General features: G+C 38.3%; 3 protein-coding genes across 4 annotated transcripts in view; 2 read left to right on the top strand and 1 right to left on the bottom strand.

The window, feature by feature from the left end:
* Positions 1-1,851: 1,851 nt before the first annotated feature.
* On the bottom strand, positions 1,852-7,308 carry idh3g (isocitrate dehydrogenase (NAD(+)) 3 non-catalytic subunit gamma). Of its 2 annotated transcripts, none has more exons than XM_079478479.1 (13): positions 6,936-7,308; positions 6,526-6,570; positions 5,986-6,083; positions 5,631-5,746; positions 5,471-5,531; positions 5,143-5,275; positions 4,694-4,827; positions 4,507-4,609; positions 4,197-4,343; positions 3,837-3,931; positions 3,557-3,617; positions 2,983-3,107; positions 1,852-2,789 (listed from the first exon to the last, which is right to left on the bottom strand). In XM_079478479.1, exons 1-12 carry the CDS (start codon positions 7,011-7,013, stop codon positions 3,006-3,008), a joined length of 1,173 nt encoding a protein of 390 aa, XP_079334605.1. In that variant the 5' UTR covers positions 7,014-7,308; the 3' UTR covers positions 1,852-2,789; positions 2,983-3,005. The 2 variants fall into 2 exon arrangements, with proteins under 2 accessions (XP_079334605.1, XP_079334606.1); XM_079478480.1 differs by having other exon boundaries at positions 1,874-2,789; positions 6,206-6,570; positions 6,936-7,032.
* An 818-nt stretch (positions 7,309-8,126) lies between these two features.
* On the top strand, positions 8,127-12,594 carry fam3a (FAM3 metabolism regulating signaling molecule A). Its single transcript, XM_079478478.1, has 10 exons — positions 8,127-8,489; positions 9,333-9,385; positions 9,481-9,588; positions 9,686-9,709; positions 9,828-9,951; positions 10,408-10,466; positions 10,573-10,623; positions 10,720-10,804; positions 11,244-11,370; positions 11,609-12,594. Exons 2-10 carry the CDS (start codon positions 9,373-9,375, stop codon positions 11,705-11,707), a joined length of 690 nt encoding a protein of 229 aa, XP_079334604.1. The 5' UTR covers positions 8,127-8,489; positions 9,333-9,372; the 3' UTR covers positions 11,708-12,594.
* A 540-nt stretch (positions 12,595-13,134) lies between these two features.
* Positions 13,135-20,800, top strand: part of wnk3 (WNK lysine deficient protein kinase 3) — a 39,540-nt gene continuing 31,874 nt past the window's right edge. Inside the window, exons 1-2 of the mRNA XM_079478271.1 lie at positions 13,135-13,528; positions 18,552-19,614. Of these exons, the coding sequence (XP_079334397.1) occupies positions 18,925-19,614 (690 nt within the window). The 5' untranslated portion in view covers positions 13,135-13,528; positions 18,552-18,924. The remainder of the gene's footprint in view (positions 13,529-18,551; positions 19,615-20,800) is intronic.

Here is a 20,800-nt window from a genome sequence, read left to right as displayed (position 1 = left end):
ATTAGGGTGAAGTGAAACATGCTTATACTTAGGGACATGGGACTGTATTACATTACATTTCCAAAAAGATCTCACAAAGGTCTTGGTGAAATTGCTGAAGATTGCTAAACTAATGATTGTTTAATATGACTCCTGGAATGAGACATTGGAAGTGTACCCATACAGCTCCCTTGATGTTAATTTGCCTGCCAATATTCTGAGTCATACTGGCTTGTCCAGAATATACACTTTCAGTATAAAAAATTAGGGGGGGGAAGTTCATGAACTCCTTGAAATGATCGAGGTGGGAATTGATATGTAAAATGTGTTTTTATCTTGTTAAAAAAAACTCTTTGCACAAACAATGCTCGTATTTCATATTGGTATGTATAGTATAAGGCCGAACACAAGACGCTGCAGCCCTCTCACTATGAAAAAAAGGATTAAAATGTGTGTAACCAATGTTTTCCAAGACGACTAACACAACCAACGCCAAAACAAGTGATGCTGGTCTGCTAAGGACTGCATGAAGAGGTGAATGGTAAACTGAAAGATAGAGTTTTGGCGATTTTGGACGATCAATTGACAGAAATGCAATATAATATACATATAGTAACTATGTCTTCAGATGTGGATAAAGACCTTACATAATGAAGCGTTATATTTTTATTACCTTAGAATGAGCTATTTCGATGTGCATACACCGTGTGTCCCCTTACACAGAATTCATCATCTTGTTTCTACAGTATAGCCCTTAATAGACAAACTGCTCTACAAGAGCGTACGTTAACTCATTCGGCAGAGAAGCGAAATTGTGAAGACATCTTAGTTCTATGTCAGCCACCATAGTGCTTCAGAAAGGAGGGGAGTGAGCCGTTGATGCCACAAAATTTTATACACTGGTCCTTTAAATGGAAGAATAGGTCAAACTAAACACCTTAATATACACCACAGACAACACACAGATGTAACTGGAAAATTTTGTATAAAATGTTCAACTCCTAGTGTGCATGTGGATGATTCCCAACACTTTTGGAATAGCCTTCATCAATCTACTGTACATGCTCTGATTCTCAATATTCCTAGCTGCAGGCTTGTAAAAGCCTTGGTGTTTTTTGGATGCACTTGACGCATAAGGGCTACAGGATATTCACATTTTACCACAAAATAATAGTCCCTGGCACATCTGTTGTTTCAGTTACATAATCTATAAATAACATTCCACATATTTTCCTCCAGTATTTTGTAAGTGATTTCAAGGGCAGTTGGAAATTTGGGGTATTTTGTCTGTCTTACTGATGTCATTGGAAATTGTAACCCCTCTGTAAATTGTGATTCTTAATATTATGCTTAAGGATTTTTGATTGATGTCCCAGAATATTTCCAGTCAGAGTGCAATTGTTTTTCCAAGATCATTTTGTCCACAATTTATGGTTCGTTGATGGGAATCATTTTAAACTGATTTTATTGAGTGATGTTGCCCCCTAGGTGCCTAGAAATATTATTCAACCATTTTAAGTACATCTGTGACCAAACTGCTGAATCTATGAAGAGTGCCTCCGTTCTTTTTATGTTTGTTAAATGTTTGTTATGTTTGTCTTTAAAGACATATGGATCATGTGCAGATTTAAATTCGCAATTTGTCAGATTTACTAGACACGATGCTTGAGTGGCCGGCAGGACTGGGATTTAACAGCATGACAGCATTTTGTGGGCAGTTAACAAGGGCTTTATTCGAAGGCACCTTCAGTGTGTTACCTGGAGGGGTATTTCCCAAAAGCCATTTGAATGCAAAATCAAAGGAAGATATTCTTAAAATATGGAATGATTTAATCTCTAAATAAGTATTCCAAATGGTCTGTGTGTTTACATCTGAGTAAAATGTTACGGCGTCTGTGAGATACTTGGTTTATTAAAAGTTGACAGTGTAATACTTGGTTTATTAAAGTTGACAGTGTAATAAGCAAAACATCCATTTGTTCTTTATATATGTGGTTTATTTTTGAGCCATTAAGGATTTGCGTGAGGTGGTCTGTGCAACATCTTTTAACTCTTTACTGTATCATCATTATGCCAAACAAAGAATCTGTATGAAAAGAACACAAACTTGTATGTTTTGATTCAAATGTGAAGAAAGATTACAGTATAACAAATGAACAGCATATAAAGACAGTGATGGAAAACATTTAAACAGGTTTATGCAAAAGTAGACCACAAATAATATAAGCTGTGAAATAAGGACAAAGCTGACCGATTTGACCTTTAAAACATCTTTAAAACAGCACTTCTTAAGTTTAAATAGGAGTAAAGTATTAAATATAAGAGGTTACTAATGGGCCGTACGGAATATTAAGTCATTTAAAGTTCAACTTTGTGAGACAGTGAAATCTAGTTAGAAACTTAAAATAACTCAAATATATTGCAATTGTTTTTAACTCACAATTGAAGGATCTGTATTCCTCAGGGTCAGTAAGTAACCCAAAGTAATATACTGACTGTGAAGATAACATTGTAAATTGATAAAATGTGGAATGCAACTGAGCAGCAGAACCCAATAGAAGACCCTTTAACACTGTATGAGCATAAAACCAGTATAACCATTACAATATCTAAAACCACAGTTCCTACAAGATGATCACAAGCACACTGCTGGAGTACGCTGAATTTCAAATGCTTTGGACTGATGTTTATGTGATGCTATTTCCACTCATAATCCCTGATGAGGTTAAAAGGATCAGGGGAAAATACTCCTGGCTCATGAAAGCAGCATTAATGAAAATAATGTGCAGATGCTCAAGAAGCTGACCCATCTGTAAGAAAAGCAAAGGAAAACAGGTCACTTGCAGCTAGGGAGATGTGAAATATCACAAGGAAACTTCTAAAAAGGTCATGAATGATAAAACAGCTCTAATGTCTATTTGGTATATCAGAAATAAAGGTTTCATGTTTCATTCCTAGCCATGCAACAGTTTTTTGACTGATCACAAAATACTTGTTCAGTACCAAGCAATGGTGGAGTGACAGACTCAGATCTCAGTAGTGAGAGGTCCGCTGCTCTGGATGATCCTCATGATGGACTGAACCACGTCTAAGGTTGTGCCCTGCCCCCCAATGTCAGGAGTGTGCAACTGCAACAGAGAGAAGCAACTTTGAACACTGAAGCCAACAAACCGGCCCCATTACAAACATGTGAGCGTAACCCCTGTAAATAATCTTTGTATATCAAACTGAAAATCAAAGCTGATCATTGATACATTTATGATGGCCAAGGGGGTGACCCGCTTTAAAAAAAAATTATATGATTGAGGTTGTACAGTTTGAGAGTGTAACATTTAACCGCAATAACATCTCTAACAAGTATTAATAGATTACATTTTTATATATCTAAGGACAATCATGCAAGTCACTGGTAAAAGATGGCTATTGTCCAAATTCAACTGTCATCTTTTCAACCTGACAGGCAGGTAGTTACACCTGACATTGTCTCTATAGATAAAGCTAGCTGATCGTTTTAAAACCTGCCATACAAGGTGTGTCAGGAGTCCACTCCCAAAACATAGAGAAGTATGTGACTGACCCCTGTCTCATTCATGGTGGTGAGGATTGCGCCTCGAATCATGTTGGCGAAGGCATGAAGTCTGAGGAAGAACAGAACATCAACAGATCACTGAGCTATGCACCACTTAAGCCTATAGTCCAGTTACACTCTTAAATGTTGTCAGTGAATATTTGGCTGATATTATACGAAAGGAAAATTCTGGTAAATAGCAGAAAGAACCAAAAAAAACAATGCACCACAATTTAATCATTATAAGTGCTGATACTTAAAAAACTATGAGCTCATATTCACAACTTACTTAAGGTGATCTAGCATGAGACAGCTGGCAAGCAGCATGGCAGTGGGGTTGGCGATGTTCCTGTTGGCAATGCTCTTTCCTGTGTTCCTGGTGGCCTGGACACATTTAATTTAATTCTGAGCCATTGAATTGTCATCTCAAATGCAATGCAGCAATTGTATTTCCTTCCTTTCAAAGACGTGTGATATCGACATACGCTTAATCTTTTCAGACAATCAATAATTGGATCAGGAAAAATGGATCAGATTTGGATCAAGTGCTGACAGTCAGGGGGGGAAAAAATCTGATTTGAAAACCAAATCAGATGTGTGCGCAATATAAACTGATAGACACCATCGTTGACACATTCATCAGACCAACCGTTTCAAACACAGCATAGTCTCGCCCGTAGTTGGCCCCAGGCACCAGACCGGGTCCGCCCACCAGGCCGGCACACACATTGCTAACCACATTTCCATAGAGGTTAGGCATCAACATGACATCGAACTGTTGGGGCTTGGAAACAAGCTGAAACGAGCAATAAGTACAATATTGGATTTGTTTGCTTCCCATTTTGGTTATTATAAGCAACACACAGCACAACAATGCTTCAATCATTATGTCTGAGTAATTCTTGATATCTAATATAACATCAACATGACTAGATTTTTTTTATGAATCAATACTTCACCTGCATGGTGGTATTATCAACGATCATGCTATCAAACTGAATGTCGGGGTATCCAGAGGCCACCTCCTTACAGCACTGCAAGAACAGCCCATCCCCAAGCTTCCTGTTAAGAGAAGGACGCAAGAACAAATTATGCATATATTAACACAACTATTAGGTAGCGGTAAAGATGACACAGCAGACTAACATGATGTTAGCTTTGTGGACAGCCGTGACCTTGTGACGACCATTCTCACGAGCCATTTTGAAGGCGTAATCAGCGATACGGAGGGAGTTGTTCCGGGTGATAATTTTGAGACATTCCACAACTCCAGATACACTCTGAAAGACATGAGGAATATGACATTATCAGTCCAGACAGAAGAGAGGGAAAGTTTTATATGTCTTTTAAGTGTCAGAACCGCTGATACTGTAAAAAGACTAAATGAAGAAAATAGTAGTCACATTAGAAACCCAACCAATTATTAATTTTTTTAAAATAGTGTTGTTAGTGTAGTTTTTAATAGTATTGTTGATCAATACTGATATTTTCAAAATTATACTTTTTTTGTTTAGACACCAGTACATACAATTAATAAGAAGTTCTTTATTATGTAATGGTTTTCACCCTGTGAAAGAAACTTGTGAACTTCTGACCTCATGCTCCAGGCTGCTGTATTCGCCCTCCGTGTTCTCTCTAATGATGATGATGTCAATGTTCTTGTGGCGTGTCTGGACTCCAGGAAGCGACTGGCAGTGCATCACATTGGCATACAGATCCAGACTTGTGCTAAAAGAGCATGACAGCTGTGTTGAGAATAACTGAGGTCAACCAGTCTAGACACAGTCACAAGCAAAACGCCAATTCTGAGACATCATCTACCATATTTGAATAGAGCAGCCCAACAACCTTCTTTAATTTAGCAAAGATGTATGGTTATATATATATATTCATTGTATATTCATTTCTGTATCTCAGGCCTACCGGAGAAGGTTGTTCCTTGACTTGTGGTTAGGGGGCATGTTGTGAGCGGTCTCAATGTTACCTGCAAGTAAGATTATGATAATGCAAATGTTTCAATGCTGCATATGACAGACAGATACAGTATATCATTGTTAAGTGGTGGATGCGTGTTAATACAGACCCTTAAGAGCAACTCTATTGCGTCGAATAGCTGTAATGGCATTGTCGATGTCATCCTCACTGGTTGATGCAGAATTTACATGAACGACCTCAAAGTCCACAGGAACACAGCTGAACCTGTGAGTCAAAAGAAAATATTTGTTTAGTTTGGTGACCTAAAAGTTGAACAAAGTGATACAGATAAATAACAATCACCTCATTTTAATAAAACCTGAAAACAACTTTGCGAAATGACCTGCAACGGGAATACCTCAGAGACCCATTTTTTGTACAACAAAATTGCTTACGAAAGTCAAGTTTGCCATAAACAGTTATCAGAAAGTGTTTATGTTGAGAAACGTGCTAATGTAACAAACCTGAACAGTTCCCGCACATGGTTGAGCAGCTCTGGTCCAATCCCATCTCCAGGAATCAATGTTACAGTGTGTCGACCTCCATACTTTGCAGGAGGCGGCTACATACAAACACATTAAACATTTTATTTACTTTATTACATATGTGTGTAACCAAAATAACTACACGCAGAAAATAACTGGAGAATTTGGTGGAATGCTTTAAATGTGTGTGTTTACTTACTATTATTTGTCCCTTTACATGGAGGCGGGGCCAAAACATTTTTTTCCAGTTAGTGAGAGAGAATTGAGAACAACAGAGATTTTTATTAAAATAAGTTACATCTCAAAGACAGTACACTTTTTGACAAGTCATAAGAATGGAATTCTTAAGCAAAATATTTTAAAGTGTAGATAATTTAAACACATTAAATATGAGTGAATAAGCACAACTATAATATAACTGGATGCCGAGTAAATTATTGAAAACATGTAAATGCAAGATATGAATCACAAAAGAATGCCTATATCGCCCCTAGCAGTTCAGTAAAGACAGAAACCCACTGTGTACGTAGCTTTCTCTCTTTGGTTGATAGCTGTACCAAAGACCTACAAAGAGAAACAGGTTAAACAACTTGTGTTGACAGCATCCCCGACATTTTTCCAGTGAGTCGCCTAGTTTAACAACATATGTGATACAGGTAAAACATCTCCTGATCTCATTAGGTGTTGCAACACAACCAATCAATCAATCAATGCAACATTGTAGGAAATGTCAGTTCGATCGAACAAATCATATCTTATCTTTTATTTTCTCGTGCAATGTAATTTGTTGTATACAAGCGATCGCGAGCTCATTTTGACCTTGCCTTTTAAAGTGTCACGAGTCACGGCGTGCTCCTTCGTCACACAGAATATTAAGAATGATAATATGTAATTCTGACCCTATGTTTATTTTAAAAGTAACGACTTGCCTTGGCTGTATTTCCCAATCGCCCTCCAAAGATTGGTTTTAAAGCTTTAGTGAGAGTGGCCATCATGCAGGGACTCATAGTACAAGCGCTTTTACGTTTCGGGTTAAACAGGAACCGTAGAGGAAGGTTCCGGGGATGCAAATCGAATTATGGTATAGGATGTAATGGTTAGTATATTGAGCAGAATTACAACTCAGAGATCACAATTTTTACTGATGGTTCACTACTGAGCTTCAGCATCTATATATGTCCCACATTTTCAAGTTAAAATTGGCAAAAGAGTATCAGACAGAGTAGGAGTATAATAATCAACAGAGATGGTAGCAATACTATTAGCTATCAGGTGGATGGAGGATACTCGACCAATGAATGCTGTGATATGTTCAGATTCTTTCTCTTTATTAACATTAACCATTAGCCTTATTAGTTGAAGATCCACAAGACAAGATCTTTTATATGAAATTCTTTTAAGTATGTATAGAGTGAATACGTTGGGAATTAAGATGTGTTTCCTGTGGGTTCCAGCACATGTGGGAGTGGATGGAAATGAAGAAGTAGCAAAACGCGCTTTGAGATTTGCATATATAGAAATCAAGATACCACTAAGTAAAGATGAAGTTAAAATTGGAACAGAAATAAAAGGAAAATGGCAAGAACTTTGGAATGAGGAGGGAAGAGGAAAACATCTTTATCATATCCAAAATCAAGTGGGGGTGAAAGAGAAGATACAGTATTACCAGACTTCGCCTTGGGCTTACGGCTCTTATGCTCTCTATATAATGAGTAAACATGTAGTTTGGGAATTGTAGTTAATGTGGATCAGCAGAAACAGTTCTATTATATTGTAATGCGTATGAAAATGAACGAGTACTTCTGTTGGAAGAATTAAAAGAATTGGTGATAGGCAAACTGTGTAATGGACAATGCATTAATGGATTTCTTAAGAAAGGTAGATCTGTTTAATAGGATTTAGAAGTTTTCACAATTGACGTACGGCTGTATCTAAATGATAACGTCAAATTATGTAATGTTGTGTCACTTCAAAGTCGCATCAAATTGTTTTTGTTTGATTACCGTTGACAAATGCAAGATCACACATGTCGTAAATGCTCTAATCAGCATATTGCCTCAAACCGAAATGATTAAATAACATTTATTTCAATAAACACAACCCCCATTTGCAAGGATCTTAATTTGCATTCGAACTAAACACGCGCTTTGCATATATCGCACACATGAACCACGTGTTCACAATGCTCAGTCAAACCGGAAGAGTGTAAACTGGGCAGGGCCAGCTGATGTACACTTAGAGGGTAGAGGACAATACCAAGATACCATGGCATTGTGTGCACAATTTCTCGGTTTAGTTTCTAACATGTATTTCGACTAACTCCGTTTACGTGATGTTTTAATAAGTACGTGCAGCGTTAGGCGCTTGTATATTGATCGTGGCAGTTTCACTTCCCGAGAGAGAGAGAGAGAGAGAGAGAGAGAGAGATTTTGTCATCAACACAAACCTGCTGTACGGGTTTAAGTCGTCAATCAGTTGGAAAGGTAAATGTGATTGTTTCCTACACTAAAAGTACTGTGTCTGATAGGCGAGTGAGTAGTTTTTGGACAAAGTGACACATCTTGTATTATGAAACTTGTGTTGTCTAGGCTTCAACTCCATGGGGGTTTGCTCCCCTCTTGACAATAACAGATCTAATATGTTTAAAACGAAATGTTACATGCTTGATGCTGTCAGTATAAAGTTAGGTTGAATGAATGTGCAATTCCATTCCAGGGTCATGGATGTGACATTTGCTGTTAAATTAAGAAATACAAACTCTCAGAGAACGTATTTATTACCATCTGTTTATTTTCCTGAACCCCTGTTGAAAGGTGTCCAGACACCAGAAAAATGACAGTCTAGACTTGCTTTCTATTTAAGATGAGGGCAATATACATGGGGTGTGGATGAAAAAAGAACACATTTTCTGAGGAATAACATACTTTACGATTGCTGTGAATTAAAATCCACAAACCAGAAACATTCTCAATAAATGGGGAAGGGATGACTCTTCATAGTATATAAAATTGTTATTATTTACATTTTTACATTTGTATCTAAACCACCAAATATCTTTCCTGTGGCTCAGTGGCAAGAGCATTAGGTTAGCATCGCCAAGGTCATGGGTTCGATCTCAGGGGATTGCACAGTCAGAAACAAATGTATACAATACAATGCAATGTAAGTCGCTTTGGATAAAAGCGTCTGCCAAATGCATAAATGTAAACATCTGCGCTATCAGTGTGGTGAAAACCTGGAATTGCCTATATCGTGTTAATTAGGCTTATTTGGTAAAAACATGTTATAAAATGTGCCCAAACAATGTTCTCATTTACCCCAAACAGAATAATAACCGGAGTGTCCAGATTTTGACATATAAGTACCATGAGGCTTGCAGGTCTGTGCATTTTCATGCATGTTTTTCATGGTCTTAAATTATGTTTCATTTCTCAGTTTCACCCACACACTGTTTCCTTTTTGTTTCGTTCTCAGTGGCCCTGCGTGCAGTTGGTTTGGTTCTACTTTTGGGCTTCACTTGGCTCCTAGCCAATTCTATGCTCGGAGGGGATAGTAACTCCTTAATACGGGGTCTCATTACTGGTAAGGATATTGCAGCGCTTGTTCCCTTAAACAAACCCCGATGAGAATCATAACAAGTTGCCACAAATTATTATTGATAAAGTTGTATCTTTTATAGGTAAACAAGAAGAGCCTACTCCAGGTAAGATTGGTTTGCATTGAAACATATCAGATATCACACTTCAGTTAATCCATCAGAAGTCTTTATGTGAGCTGTTTGTTGTTTATTTAATTTGATGCAATATCGTGCTGTCCTGCAGAACCAAAACTACGCAAGTACAAATGTGGTCTGTCTGCGGCATGTCCCCCCAAACATCTCGCATTCAGACTGACCTCAGGGGCTGCCAATGTCATCGGTCCCAAAATCTGTGTGGATGATAAAGTGCAAGTTTCTTGACCTTTTCAATTTTGCTTTGTTACTGTCTCTCTCCTTAAACCAAAGCTTTGCTTGTAACCTCTCATCATTATTTTCTTCTACTTTCACTAATATTCATCAGGTTATTCTTTCCTTTGAGATACAAGTCTTTCCTTTGTGATACAAGTAGGCACTGGTCCCTCTTTTTTCATTGCCTATGTTCTGTAGTTCATCCATTTTCGAGTGTCCCCTTTTTATTCTTTAAAACAAGTCTTAAAGGAATAGTCCATGTTAAATACAGGTTTAGCTGTAAATAGCAAAAAATGTGGTAACATTAATTTAATGTTACGATTAAACATCTATGTGGTAGCAATTGTATGTATGCTATTGATAGAGCTTAACTTGTTCTGTAGTAGAAACAATTGTTTTGTCCAGAAATACAATTTTGTGATGGTTATTGATTTGATTCTCATTTGATCTTACAGTCTTATCAGCAGTGCCAAAAACAATGTTGGCAGAGGTCTCAATATTGCTTTAGTAAATGGTAAATATATCAAATTCTTTAATGTCGTTGTACTAAGGTGTGTCTACTAATTTTAAGTTGTTTTAATTCGCTGATGCCACATTTTAATTCAATTGCTGTTTCTCAGGGGTTACTGGAGACATTTTGGAAATAAGAGCATTTGATATGTGGGCAGGAGGTACGATGATATATAAAATCATGTATTGTCATTTGTTTGATTAGTTCATTTTTTTCTTATAAATGGATATGATCCTTCACCCCGTTTCCTCCACAGATGTTTCAGATCTTCTGAAGTATCTTCGGCCACTCCATGAAGGAACACTAGTATTTGTTTCCTCATTTGATGACCCAGCCAGCAAGTAAGAGTCTATTGTTTTCTGTATTTCAAGTCCTTGTACCAGTCACATGTAGGTTAGTAAGTAGAGCATGGCAATAGCGATGCAAGGATTATGGGTTTGATTTCTAGGGAACACACTTATAGACACTGACTGAGGTAGTAACATGTTAAGTGGCACTATGTGTCAAAGTTAAAAAATCTCAATGTTATGTACCAGTTGTAAACATGCTATAAGGTTGATTTTGTAAATGTTTTAGTGTATGCTTTGCTTTGGAGAAATGTTTCTTAGGAAGCTATTAACACTAATGTTTTATAAATGTACTGAACAAATATTATACTATATTATAATACTGTTATTTGTAGGTTCTAGCTTTTGTTGAATATTGTGGCTTGACTTGCAAAAAATTGCTTGTCTTCCAGTTTTGCTCAACTGAATCAGAGGACTGTATTCTTATTAACAGGCTGAATGATGAAGCCCGCCGGCTGTTTGAGGAGTTGGGGAGCACAGCAGCAAAGGAACTAGGTTTCAGGGACAGCTGGGTGTTTGTCGGAGCCAAAGGAATAGAAAATAAGAGCCCATTTGAACAGGTAGGATTTACTCCAAGAAATAGGCATCATTTTTGTATTGAGCAAGCTCTGGTTTTTAGTCCAGACCTAGGAATAATGTGTAAATTATGCGCTTTTGCATATAAAGCTTTTTGAATCAAAAGTGTATTAAAGACACATACTCTGTTGAAATACATTTATGTAACATATATAATTATGTATCCAGTTATGTTTTGGGATTTTGGCTCTGAAAGATCCTTTCTCTTCCTCTTTCTCTCAGCGAATGAAGAACAGTAAAAGCAGTAACAAATATGAGGGCTGGCCTGAAGCTCTGGAGATGGATGGATGTGTTCCTTTGCGTGCTCCCTTGGAAACTTAAGTTCCTGCTGCGACTTTGAACTTTAATAACTCAACCACAGTGAACAAAGAACTCTACGTACAAAAATGATTTTGTTTTAAGCGAAAGCGCATAAATTACTCGGATACCTAAATGTTTTGTTGATCAAAAGGGTCAGGGTGGATATTTTTTACTAAAGGTTTATATACAGCTCTCGCTTTAAGGGCAAGGGAAGGTACGGAAACACAAATAAAACTGGTAGAAGTTATCTGCTTTATTGAATTATACATTGTTTTTGTAGACAAAATATTGTCACATTACATATTTTAAATAATATTTAAAAGGTTTGTTTAGAATTGTGTATATATTTTAAATGTGTCATGGCAATACTATATTAAAGCTATACCCAGCTGTTTGTAAAGGCTAATGCACACTCCCCCAACCAACATTAAATTCTGATTGTTGTGTTTTGTTGGATCAGTTTGATCCTTCTTGGTGGATTGCTAGAGCAGAATTACTCTTAATATCCACCTTGCCTGTTGATGTTTCTTGGTGGAGCAGTTACACAGCAGTCACTTTAAAATAAATGTATTTATAGAGACAGATAACTACAATGGAGAATGTGAGTGATTGTTGTTATTAATGTTTATAGCCATGCTGTCGTGTCATAAAACCCCTTATTTTTTACTCTCGAATACTGATTATAAGTTTAAGAAAATTAAAATATTTGACACATCACAGAGAATTTTAGGCTGTTTTGGAAGAGTATCCAATTTCATAACTCAGACACGTGTGTTTGACAGGAATAAACAATGTGGTCATTGTGCGAGCAATCGATATTTCCAGGAGATATGATTTGCGAATTGTATAACACGCAAACAAGCACCATGGACAGCGGCACTACCTGTTTCTATACACTAGGGGGCAGCAAACTTAAGGAAATCTAAAGTGTGCGCTAAAATAATCGTAAGAACGTTTATATATAATATATTTAACCTAAACATTTATTTTAACGTGATTATCCTCATAGTATTTTAAATTACAAAATGAAAATTATGACTTAAGTTAGTCAAACAATCTTTTTTAGAAATGTATTAAAACAATTAGATGAACTAGGCTTAAATATAGTTCGCGATTAAACAACTTTAAGCAAAGGCAGGACTGTCAAAGCTTACATAAATTGTCTGCGATAATCAATCTTACCGTATGAGAATTAGTACAAGTCTGTTTTAACGTTAACGCCGAGACATCTGCAGAACAAAGAATGCAAACGGGATAGTTTAAAATAAAAATGAATCGCACCAGAATGTCAAAACCCAAACCTGATCGTCTCCCCAGATGCACGCTAGGACGATGCGCTTGCGCGACCCCGCGTGATCGGGAAAAGGCGGCCGCGCGCATAGTTGGAGCACGCGGTACGAGCGCGCGTCTCTATCGTTAACCGAAAAAGGAGAAAACGATTGTGCTCGCGTCAACCATCACGAATGCCGCAACGACATACGTTGCTGTTTACATTTTGTAAAATAACTCAATAGCTGTCGCGCTATATTATGTGAATACGTTATCCTTACATTCACCGGAAGGAAATGTGTGCTAAAGATCTCTCAGAGAAGAAAAGCGATATGTTTTTTAACAGATGATGTGTCCAGGAGGATTTGCAGGATTTAACGACGCCGCTCCAACAAGCGAATCAAATGCTCGTGAGAGAAACTACCAGCAAAATTACGCGACAAAAACGCTTATGTCCGACGAGATGCCTACGAGCTGTTGACTTTGTGGCAGATAAATTGACTAACGTTAAACGCATCCCTGTCAGCTGCTTTAACGTTAGTTGAAATAACGACGAGAGGATGCAGCACACCGGTGAGTATCACTGACGTTTCAGATAAACAGTCAAAGCCTCGGATATTCACAGGGCTTAAATTGTATGTACACGCACGAAACAAAAATACGTCTTGTGTAGCTGTGTTGTGTCTTTAAAACACAGGAACACCAAACATAGCTTAGCCGCTAACACAACACGGTGGTGCTGAAATTGATATTGCAATGAACTGGGCGTGCGGACTGTTTGAACGGTTAAATGAAGAGGTTGCGCTTATTGTGTAACGTAGTCTGCTTTTTACTTCTCTCTGCGAACAGGTGTATGCTGTTGATAACATCCCTTTTAACGTTTTGCTAACTGAACCACAGGAAAGGTATCGTATGTAGACGTTTTGTATCTTTTCTGTGTCCACATTATGAGCAGATTCGCTTATGGTAAATGATCTACTATCGGGCCTTCAATTTTAAAGTTATAACATCCTTGTGCACGTTTTGTGTATTTACGCCTGCTTTGTTCTCTGTTGCTATGTGCCATTCAGCTCAAGCCATTGACCACTGCTGATTTCGGTTGCAGTACGTTACTAATGTAGTCTCGTTGCTTTAGCGTCACCTTTTTTTGTCCAAACGGACGCAGAATATGTCTGTTATGACAGGTTAAACAAAAAAGCACATACTTTTGCTATTATAAAAAGAATAGTTTCATATTGAGAATGTGATTCATGTCTCTAACAAGGAAAAGACAGTGATGGTTTAAAAGCGTGAGGCAAGTTATGTTTCCTGGATTATATCAGACCGCAGAAAATGAATGTAAGGAATGAAGTTCCTTCTGTGGATGTAGATCTCTTTTTCTGGTTCAGTGTGTACCCTACCCTCAGTGACCACAGTGACACTCACTTTCACATGCTTGACCTGGATTGGACAAACGTGTTTGTTGTGTTTGTTAGCAGGGGAACAAACTTTATGCCATCGGCTGTCATTTTGAGGGACTTTATTAAAAAGCAGATCTTTGTTAATCATATTTAATAGTAACATTATCCTGCACTGGATTGGTGCTGCACTTGGTCAGTAGGGTTCATCAATTTGCTCTTCTTTTTGTGTTTGGCTTGAGCAAGAATTATCTTGAAGCATTACCCACAATATCTATTTCCTAGAAATAGGCGTGCAGTTGTCTGTGGTTGAGAAATGGGTGTAGATGTGACTGGTTAAAAACCAATCAATTGTGACAGCAAATTATCCGGGCCACTTACATCGGTGCCTGAAGCAAGTCCACATAACCATAATCTCAAATATTTATGTTGAATGTTTTGATGCTGTTTGCCTTCCGTTCAGAAAAACATGACAGAACTTTCACCACATTTGTAAAACGATTACTCGCTGACACTTAAAAGTAACCGCCATTTAAAACTAGGCAAACAAGTCTTGAAAACTAGTTGAATAGTTTCATCTGGTCTTTGTCAACAAAATATGTTCCAACTACTTAATTGTAATGTCCATTTATTTATTTATTGCTTTGCCTCATCTGATCAAACTCACATTTACTTGACTGGCCTTTCACTCTCTCAGACATTGCTGTCAATCACACCAGCACATGTTTCGTCACGAAAAAATCTCCCCAACTTTTCTCTGTGTGTGAGACCCCGTCCCCCCATCTCCATCTCTTGTTCTCTTTCACACACATTTTCCCACCCATTTCAGCACAGCCCCCCTCTGCTGTCTAAAACCTTGATGTCCTCTCTCTCTACCCGCAATCCTTTCCTGCCCCCCTCTTTATACAGACTTTTCATCTAACTTCATTGTAGCTCAACAGCCCCCCTCCCCCAATCCTTCAATCTGCCCCCTCCCAAAACACACAGACATGCTAGTTTTTTGGCTACCTCTTTGTCTCCCTCAGTAAATTGATAGAGCCTTCTCAGTCAGTTCCAGGGGATTCATGTGTGTATGCCAGTGAAGAGAGCAATGAAAAACGGAGAGGCAGAGAGGGCCTGATTTTGTGTAGCGTGTGTTGGTTTTAGAGCTCTGTGGGTAAGTTGTGATAGTGAGCGTGAGGGAGAGAACGTAGTTAACACAGTTCAATGATTAGCTGTACTGTCATTGAAGAAAAGCTTGATTGCAATAAGGTCGATGCTTAAAATATGTCTTTCCCAATTCGGGAATCCACGATCTGGAGATGAAGAACTTGCATATTTATGTGACTGTTTGCAGATAGAAATCTAGCAGGAGAACATTTTGCCACAGCGCATATCAAAGAGGATTAAATCGGGAGCACGGATATTCAAATTAGCGATACATCTGGGAGAGGTTGAACAGCGTATGTCATGATCAGGGCTGGGTTTACCGAAACCTTCTTAACGCTCCATCATTCTTAAGTTATACCTATATATTCCTAAGTACGACGTAGTGATAAGAAGGTTTTGGGAAACCCAGCCCAGTTAAACACGCTCCATTGAGAGATGAGAATGGAGAAAAGACTAGTGCTGGAAATAAAGCATGTGCGCACAAATTGCCAAGAAAACAGTTCACTTAAAACGTGCGGTTCATGTCCAGAGTCTTTTAGCGCTGGGACCAGCGCTCCATCTACCAGTTTCAAACGATCTCCAAATCCAGCGTTATATCCACCGTTTATTTATATAATGTTCATCACCCAAATGCAGCGAACAAACAACACAGCTGAACTTCGCGGACATAGTGCTCTCTCTCTACTGCACACAAGTGAAAGGGACTAAGAAAAGTTGTTTCCTAATTATTTTTCATGTTCGAAAAAAACGTTCCCAAACTCAAACACTGAGGGAGTGTATCGAGCACAGAAATACTACGTCATACGTCCGACTTGTTTTTTGACAAGTTGACCATGTCAAGCATGAGAAGACAACACGTTTTACATGGTTAAGAAGTAGGAATGCATGAAACACTGTAGTAGGGCCGCTTTAAAGCACATATTCCTTGTATACTTTAAATGGCGCTTCTACTGCACCTTATTTGGAGCTTTTGTCTTTGCAAAACTAAATGAACAGTGACTGACAAATACAACAGCGCTCTCCGAAAAGCCTCTATTTACAACAACACTTTTGTCAAATCAGCAGATTTGTTGCCATTTCATTGCAATTATAGAATATGATCAAGACTTGAGCTGAATTGACTGTGTCAGAAATGAGTTTGAGTGATGTGCTTGCTGTATGAGCTTGACGTTCTGTAAATACTCTGCCCAGTATGTTGTTCAATGGAACTCCTTGCCCTGAGGACATAGGCAAATAAGCTTATTTAAAGCATAACTTCCTCCTCCCATGGTTTGTTTTTTCCCATGTCCACCCAAACAGTGAACTCACTATTATTTAACATTTTATTCCTATGTAATCACTTTGGAATGATGCTACTTCCTTTGTCTTATGTCAGTCAAGTGAATCTTAAGCATCATACAGCAGGCTTAAATGCTTTACTCTTATGTGACATGTAATTTATGGGGAAATCAGTGGAAGAAAGGAGATATTGTCCATTTTAGGGGAAGCGTGACTATTGGCAGCTTTCAATGTAAGCATTTTTAAGTATCTTATGTGTTAGCTGTGCACTTACTGCCCTCTCAACCCTTGGTGTATTTAAAGTTTGCATGTGAGTTTGCAAGAGAGAAAGAGGCAGACAAAATCTATTCAGGCTGTCAACTTGCATTTTAGTCTTATCTCATCTACAGATGGATGTTCGATAAGCATGAATTGCCATCTAAACCAGAGTTTCAAGATATTTTCCTAAAGAAACCATGTATGATCTTGAAAGCAAAACAAACACATTCCAGTAATGTTTCTTGTAAATACAGAAATGAACTTTAAGGGCAGCTATCCATTTGTACAGGACTAATCTTTTTTGTGTGCTCCATTAATAAATAGTCAGCAAATTGTAGACATAAATTGATATAGAAGACTTAACTAATATTAGGTGCTGTTTCACTTTCAGCCTTGTTTTCTCAGTGATTTATTTTGTGAGCCTGTGTGACATATCTTTTCATCCCTGAAGCAGTCAGCGAGTGTGTTATTAGCATGTGTTTAGTATACTGTAGGAAACTTACCTAACTGATAAGGACAGATGGAAATGACAAGAGAACTGAGCATAATGATGTAACCAGAGAAAAAGAGAGTGAGATTGGGATAGGAGTGGGTTGTACGATTCAAAGTGAACATTGAATCATATAAGAGCCTGTGGCAGGTGTTGCTGTATTTAAATAAAAAAAGGCAAACACTCATTTAGATAACTGTACTGCATGAGCAATGATAGTCCACTAACTGTAAACATGAGAAGCTGTAATGCTCCCATCAAGGGGCCAATACTGCTGACTACAATTAATATGCCGTTTTAGTGCATATGATCCCTTAACGATAATCTATATTGGTCACTCGTTGCGCATCCTCTTGCCTCTGAATTATTGAATCCTAAAGGGCCTTTATGCCACCATTTATTATTAATCAGAATCGAATGTTATGTCCCATAGATTGAAGTTGAACTGAACTTTTTCAGATTTATTATGCACCGTGTAGCACGAGTTATTGTAAAATCAGTCATGCTTTCAGATTTCTTAATTACAGAATTAGGCAGTTACCATCTTGTTCACAATGAAGATCACTAAGAAGCGCCTTAATGGATTTATTAATTTACATGTTTTTGTCACCTCTGAGTGGATTTTGGTGACAGTTTGTTAGCAGACACAGATTTTGTTTCTACTCTAGTTACACATTAGAGCTGTACACAAAAAGAGACTCTTTTTTTTTCTATTGTAAATGCTCAGATTCTAGTGCTTGGCCTATACCTTCCATTACTGACATATGTCCATAGGTCTTTATTTCAACACAAGAATAAAATACATTTTCGTTTATCTCCCTTTCTATTTTTTTGACAGTCAACTAGCGGATTTTAATTTATGAGAGATATTTCTGTGTGCTTTATTATTTTACTATGAGAGTTTTTTTTAACTTAATCTTATTATCCACAAAATACGAATCATGTTTATTGTCAAATATATGTTTAGAAATTGTTTTTCTTGAGCCAAGTACGAACTAACTATGTCCTGTGTTTTCTTCTATAGGATACACCTGAAAACCACCCACCATTCAATACAAGAGATAATATTGCCTGTGGTTGTGTGACTTCTGAACGGCCCAGATAAAACTGTTGCAAATGGAGATAAGGAAAGTACAATAATAAGAACGAAATTAAACCGTAAGGATACACCAGGAAAATAATCACCCTCTAATACTTCTGAGAACTCAAGGGTACATAAGAACCGAGAAGAAGAAAGCGCTTAATTCTTGTTGCTGACAACTGGCAACTTCAGAAGAACAGCTGAGGAACTATATTAAAAGGGTAGAGGCTGATCACATAGAGAGAGAGACGGAGACTGACAGAGAGCCAGAACACAGGGGGGGGAGGAGAAGGAGGAGTGGGAAAGGTCAATCGCCATGGCGACAGACCCAGGAGAACCCACTGCCACGGAGGAGTCCTCTGGAGAGAAACCTGATGGAGATAGGGAGGAGGAGAATGACCAGGGCGACAGGGCTGCCTGTGAGGGAGAGGGAATGCATGGAACTCCATCTAATTTCGCCTCCTCCCAGACGCAGGAAAGGAGAGCAGGAGGAGCTGGAGGAGGAGTGGAGGACAGTAAAGAAACTGAGGCGCCAGTTAGAGCTCTGAGCTTTTTTATGCCCACCTCCCTAGAACTACACGAGCCCTGCCGGAGACGGGAGAACAAGCGTTTTTTCCGAAAGAGTGTGGAGATATGTGAAGAGGACGATGATGTGGAAGAAACATCCGGCGCCCCTCACAGTGCTCCTCACCTTGAGTTTTGTGCCTCTGACTCTGTTTTCAGCAGCGGAGCCCAGCAGCTACCCGCCAGTGCCTCTGCCGCCTTAGGTGAGGATGGCACTTACGGCACACAGGACCCTGATAAGAGTGGGCTTTCTGCGACCGCTCTGAAGGGGAAAGAAAGAGATCGAGAACAGGAGGAAGAGGCGGAGATGAAGGCCGTAGCCACTTCACCTGGTGGTCGTTTTCTTAAATTTGACATTGAACTTGGAAGAGGAGCATTTAAAACAGTTTACAAAGGCCTGGATACAGAAACTTGGGTGGAGGTCGCCTGGTGTGAACTACAGGTGAGCCATGTTTACCCATAAGCTAAGTAAATGTTACCTTCTTCATTCACCCGAGTTGCAAAGGTTTCAAAATTTCTGTTAATCTCTTAAAAAGACAGTGATTAGCATTAGCTACTTTTCTTGAATGGGAGTTTTAGGTAAGTATCATGTTCTTCTGCCTAAACTGGTATGAATTAGGATGCTGTTGCTCGGGCGTTTTCCAAGCTTGTTGGGGAAATTGTAGCCTCTCGTGTTTCTCCTGAAACTGTTACAGTTGACTGCAGTGCGAACAGTAGAAAAAGTCAAAGCTCAATAGCTTCATAGATTACACAGAGAGTAACCGTGGGAGAGGGGTCGGGCCTACTCACGGCGCAATGAACTGGACAAACAAGAAGGCTCAAAGAGGCTCTTTTGTTTTGATGTGGAATTTTTTTGCTTTCCACTATGCTGAACCTATTGTTGCCCACTGCGGAATGCATTTTTCAGGAAAGCTCGCAAAATACGCCATTGAATGATGGGGTTTTGCGTCAGGGACCCGACTGTTGAACAATGCATGTACGTAAATATTTTTTGCACGTACCACTGCTACAGAGGTTTAAAGTTTTGTAGCACAGGCAAAACAGTTGTAGGCTAAGTAAAAAATGTCTGTAGTCATTTGATGTCAGGTCATTACATAAATAGGCAGGGAACTGACAAAGGACGTTAAGGTTTCATACAAATAAATACATTAGGGCGTTAATTTATGTTTTTCCCAACTTCCTTTTTACTTAATTTTTCCTGTGTTCTAAGTTTCAAAAGTTTTACTACAATAGTAAGATAATTGTCCACATAAAAATTCTGTAGTATACGTTACTAAATAATTTTTTCATCTGTTTCAAATTAAGCAGAGTAAAATAAACTTTTAGAGCAGCTCTGAAGATGAAGTTAATGTGTTCATACAGTGATATGCAGACAAATTCACGAATTCAAAAAGCAAGTGAATTCATGTAGTTTGTTAAACTGTGCAACTCATTCACTCATACACGAACAGAACATACAGATCACATATAAAAAGAATTCCTCTTTTGCGATTCCTTCCACTTTTTTCCACTTCAAACAAATCATAGGACTCTAGATATATGGACTCAATGCAGCCATAAAACAAGTTTAATCGCATAAACTAATATAAAAAGCGGTGCACCATCAGTTAACCTCAAATACCAACAAA

The sequence above is a fragment of the Barbatula barbatula genome (assembly GCF_947034865.1).
Source record: "Barbatula barbatula genome assembly, chromosome: 17".
Classification (NCBI taxonomy): domain Eukaryota; kingdom Metazoa; phylum Chordata; class Actinopteri; order Cypriniformes; family Nemacheilidae; genus Barbatula; species Barbatula barbatula.
The sequence above is the reverse complement of the archived record's forward strand: the minus strand, read 5'-3'. Positions and strand labels throughout refer to the sequence as shown.

What these genes read in the sequence shown, in the direction of transcription:
- fam3a (XM_079478478.1), top strand. An exon ending in AATACGGGGTCTCATTACTG is followed by an intron (nt 9,589 to 9,685) that starts GTAAGGATATTG and finishes TATCTTTTATAG; the next exon opens with GTAAACAAGAAGAGCCTACT. An exon ending in CAATATTGCTTTAGTAAATG is followed by an intron (nt 10,467 to 10,572) that starts GTAAATATATCA and finishes GCTGTTTCTCAG; the next exon opens with GGGTTACTGGAGACATTTTG.
- idh3g (XM_079478479.1), bottom strand. Translation starts at nt 7,013, where the DNA reads ATGAGTCCCTGCATGATGGCCACTCTCACTAAAGCTTTAAAACCAATC. An exon ending in CAATAGAGTTGCTCTTAAGG is followed by an intron (nt 5,532 to 5,630) that starts GTCTGTATTAAC and finishes TCTTACTTGCAG; the next exon opens with GTAACATTGAGACCGCTCAC. An exon ending in ACTATGCTGTGTTTGAAACG is followed by an intron (nt 3,932 to 4,196) that starts GTTGGTCTGATG and finishes AAATGTGTCCAG; the next exon opens with GCCACCAGGAACACAGGAAA.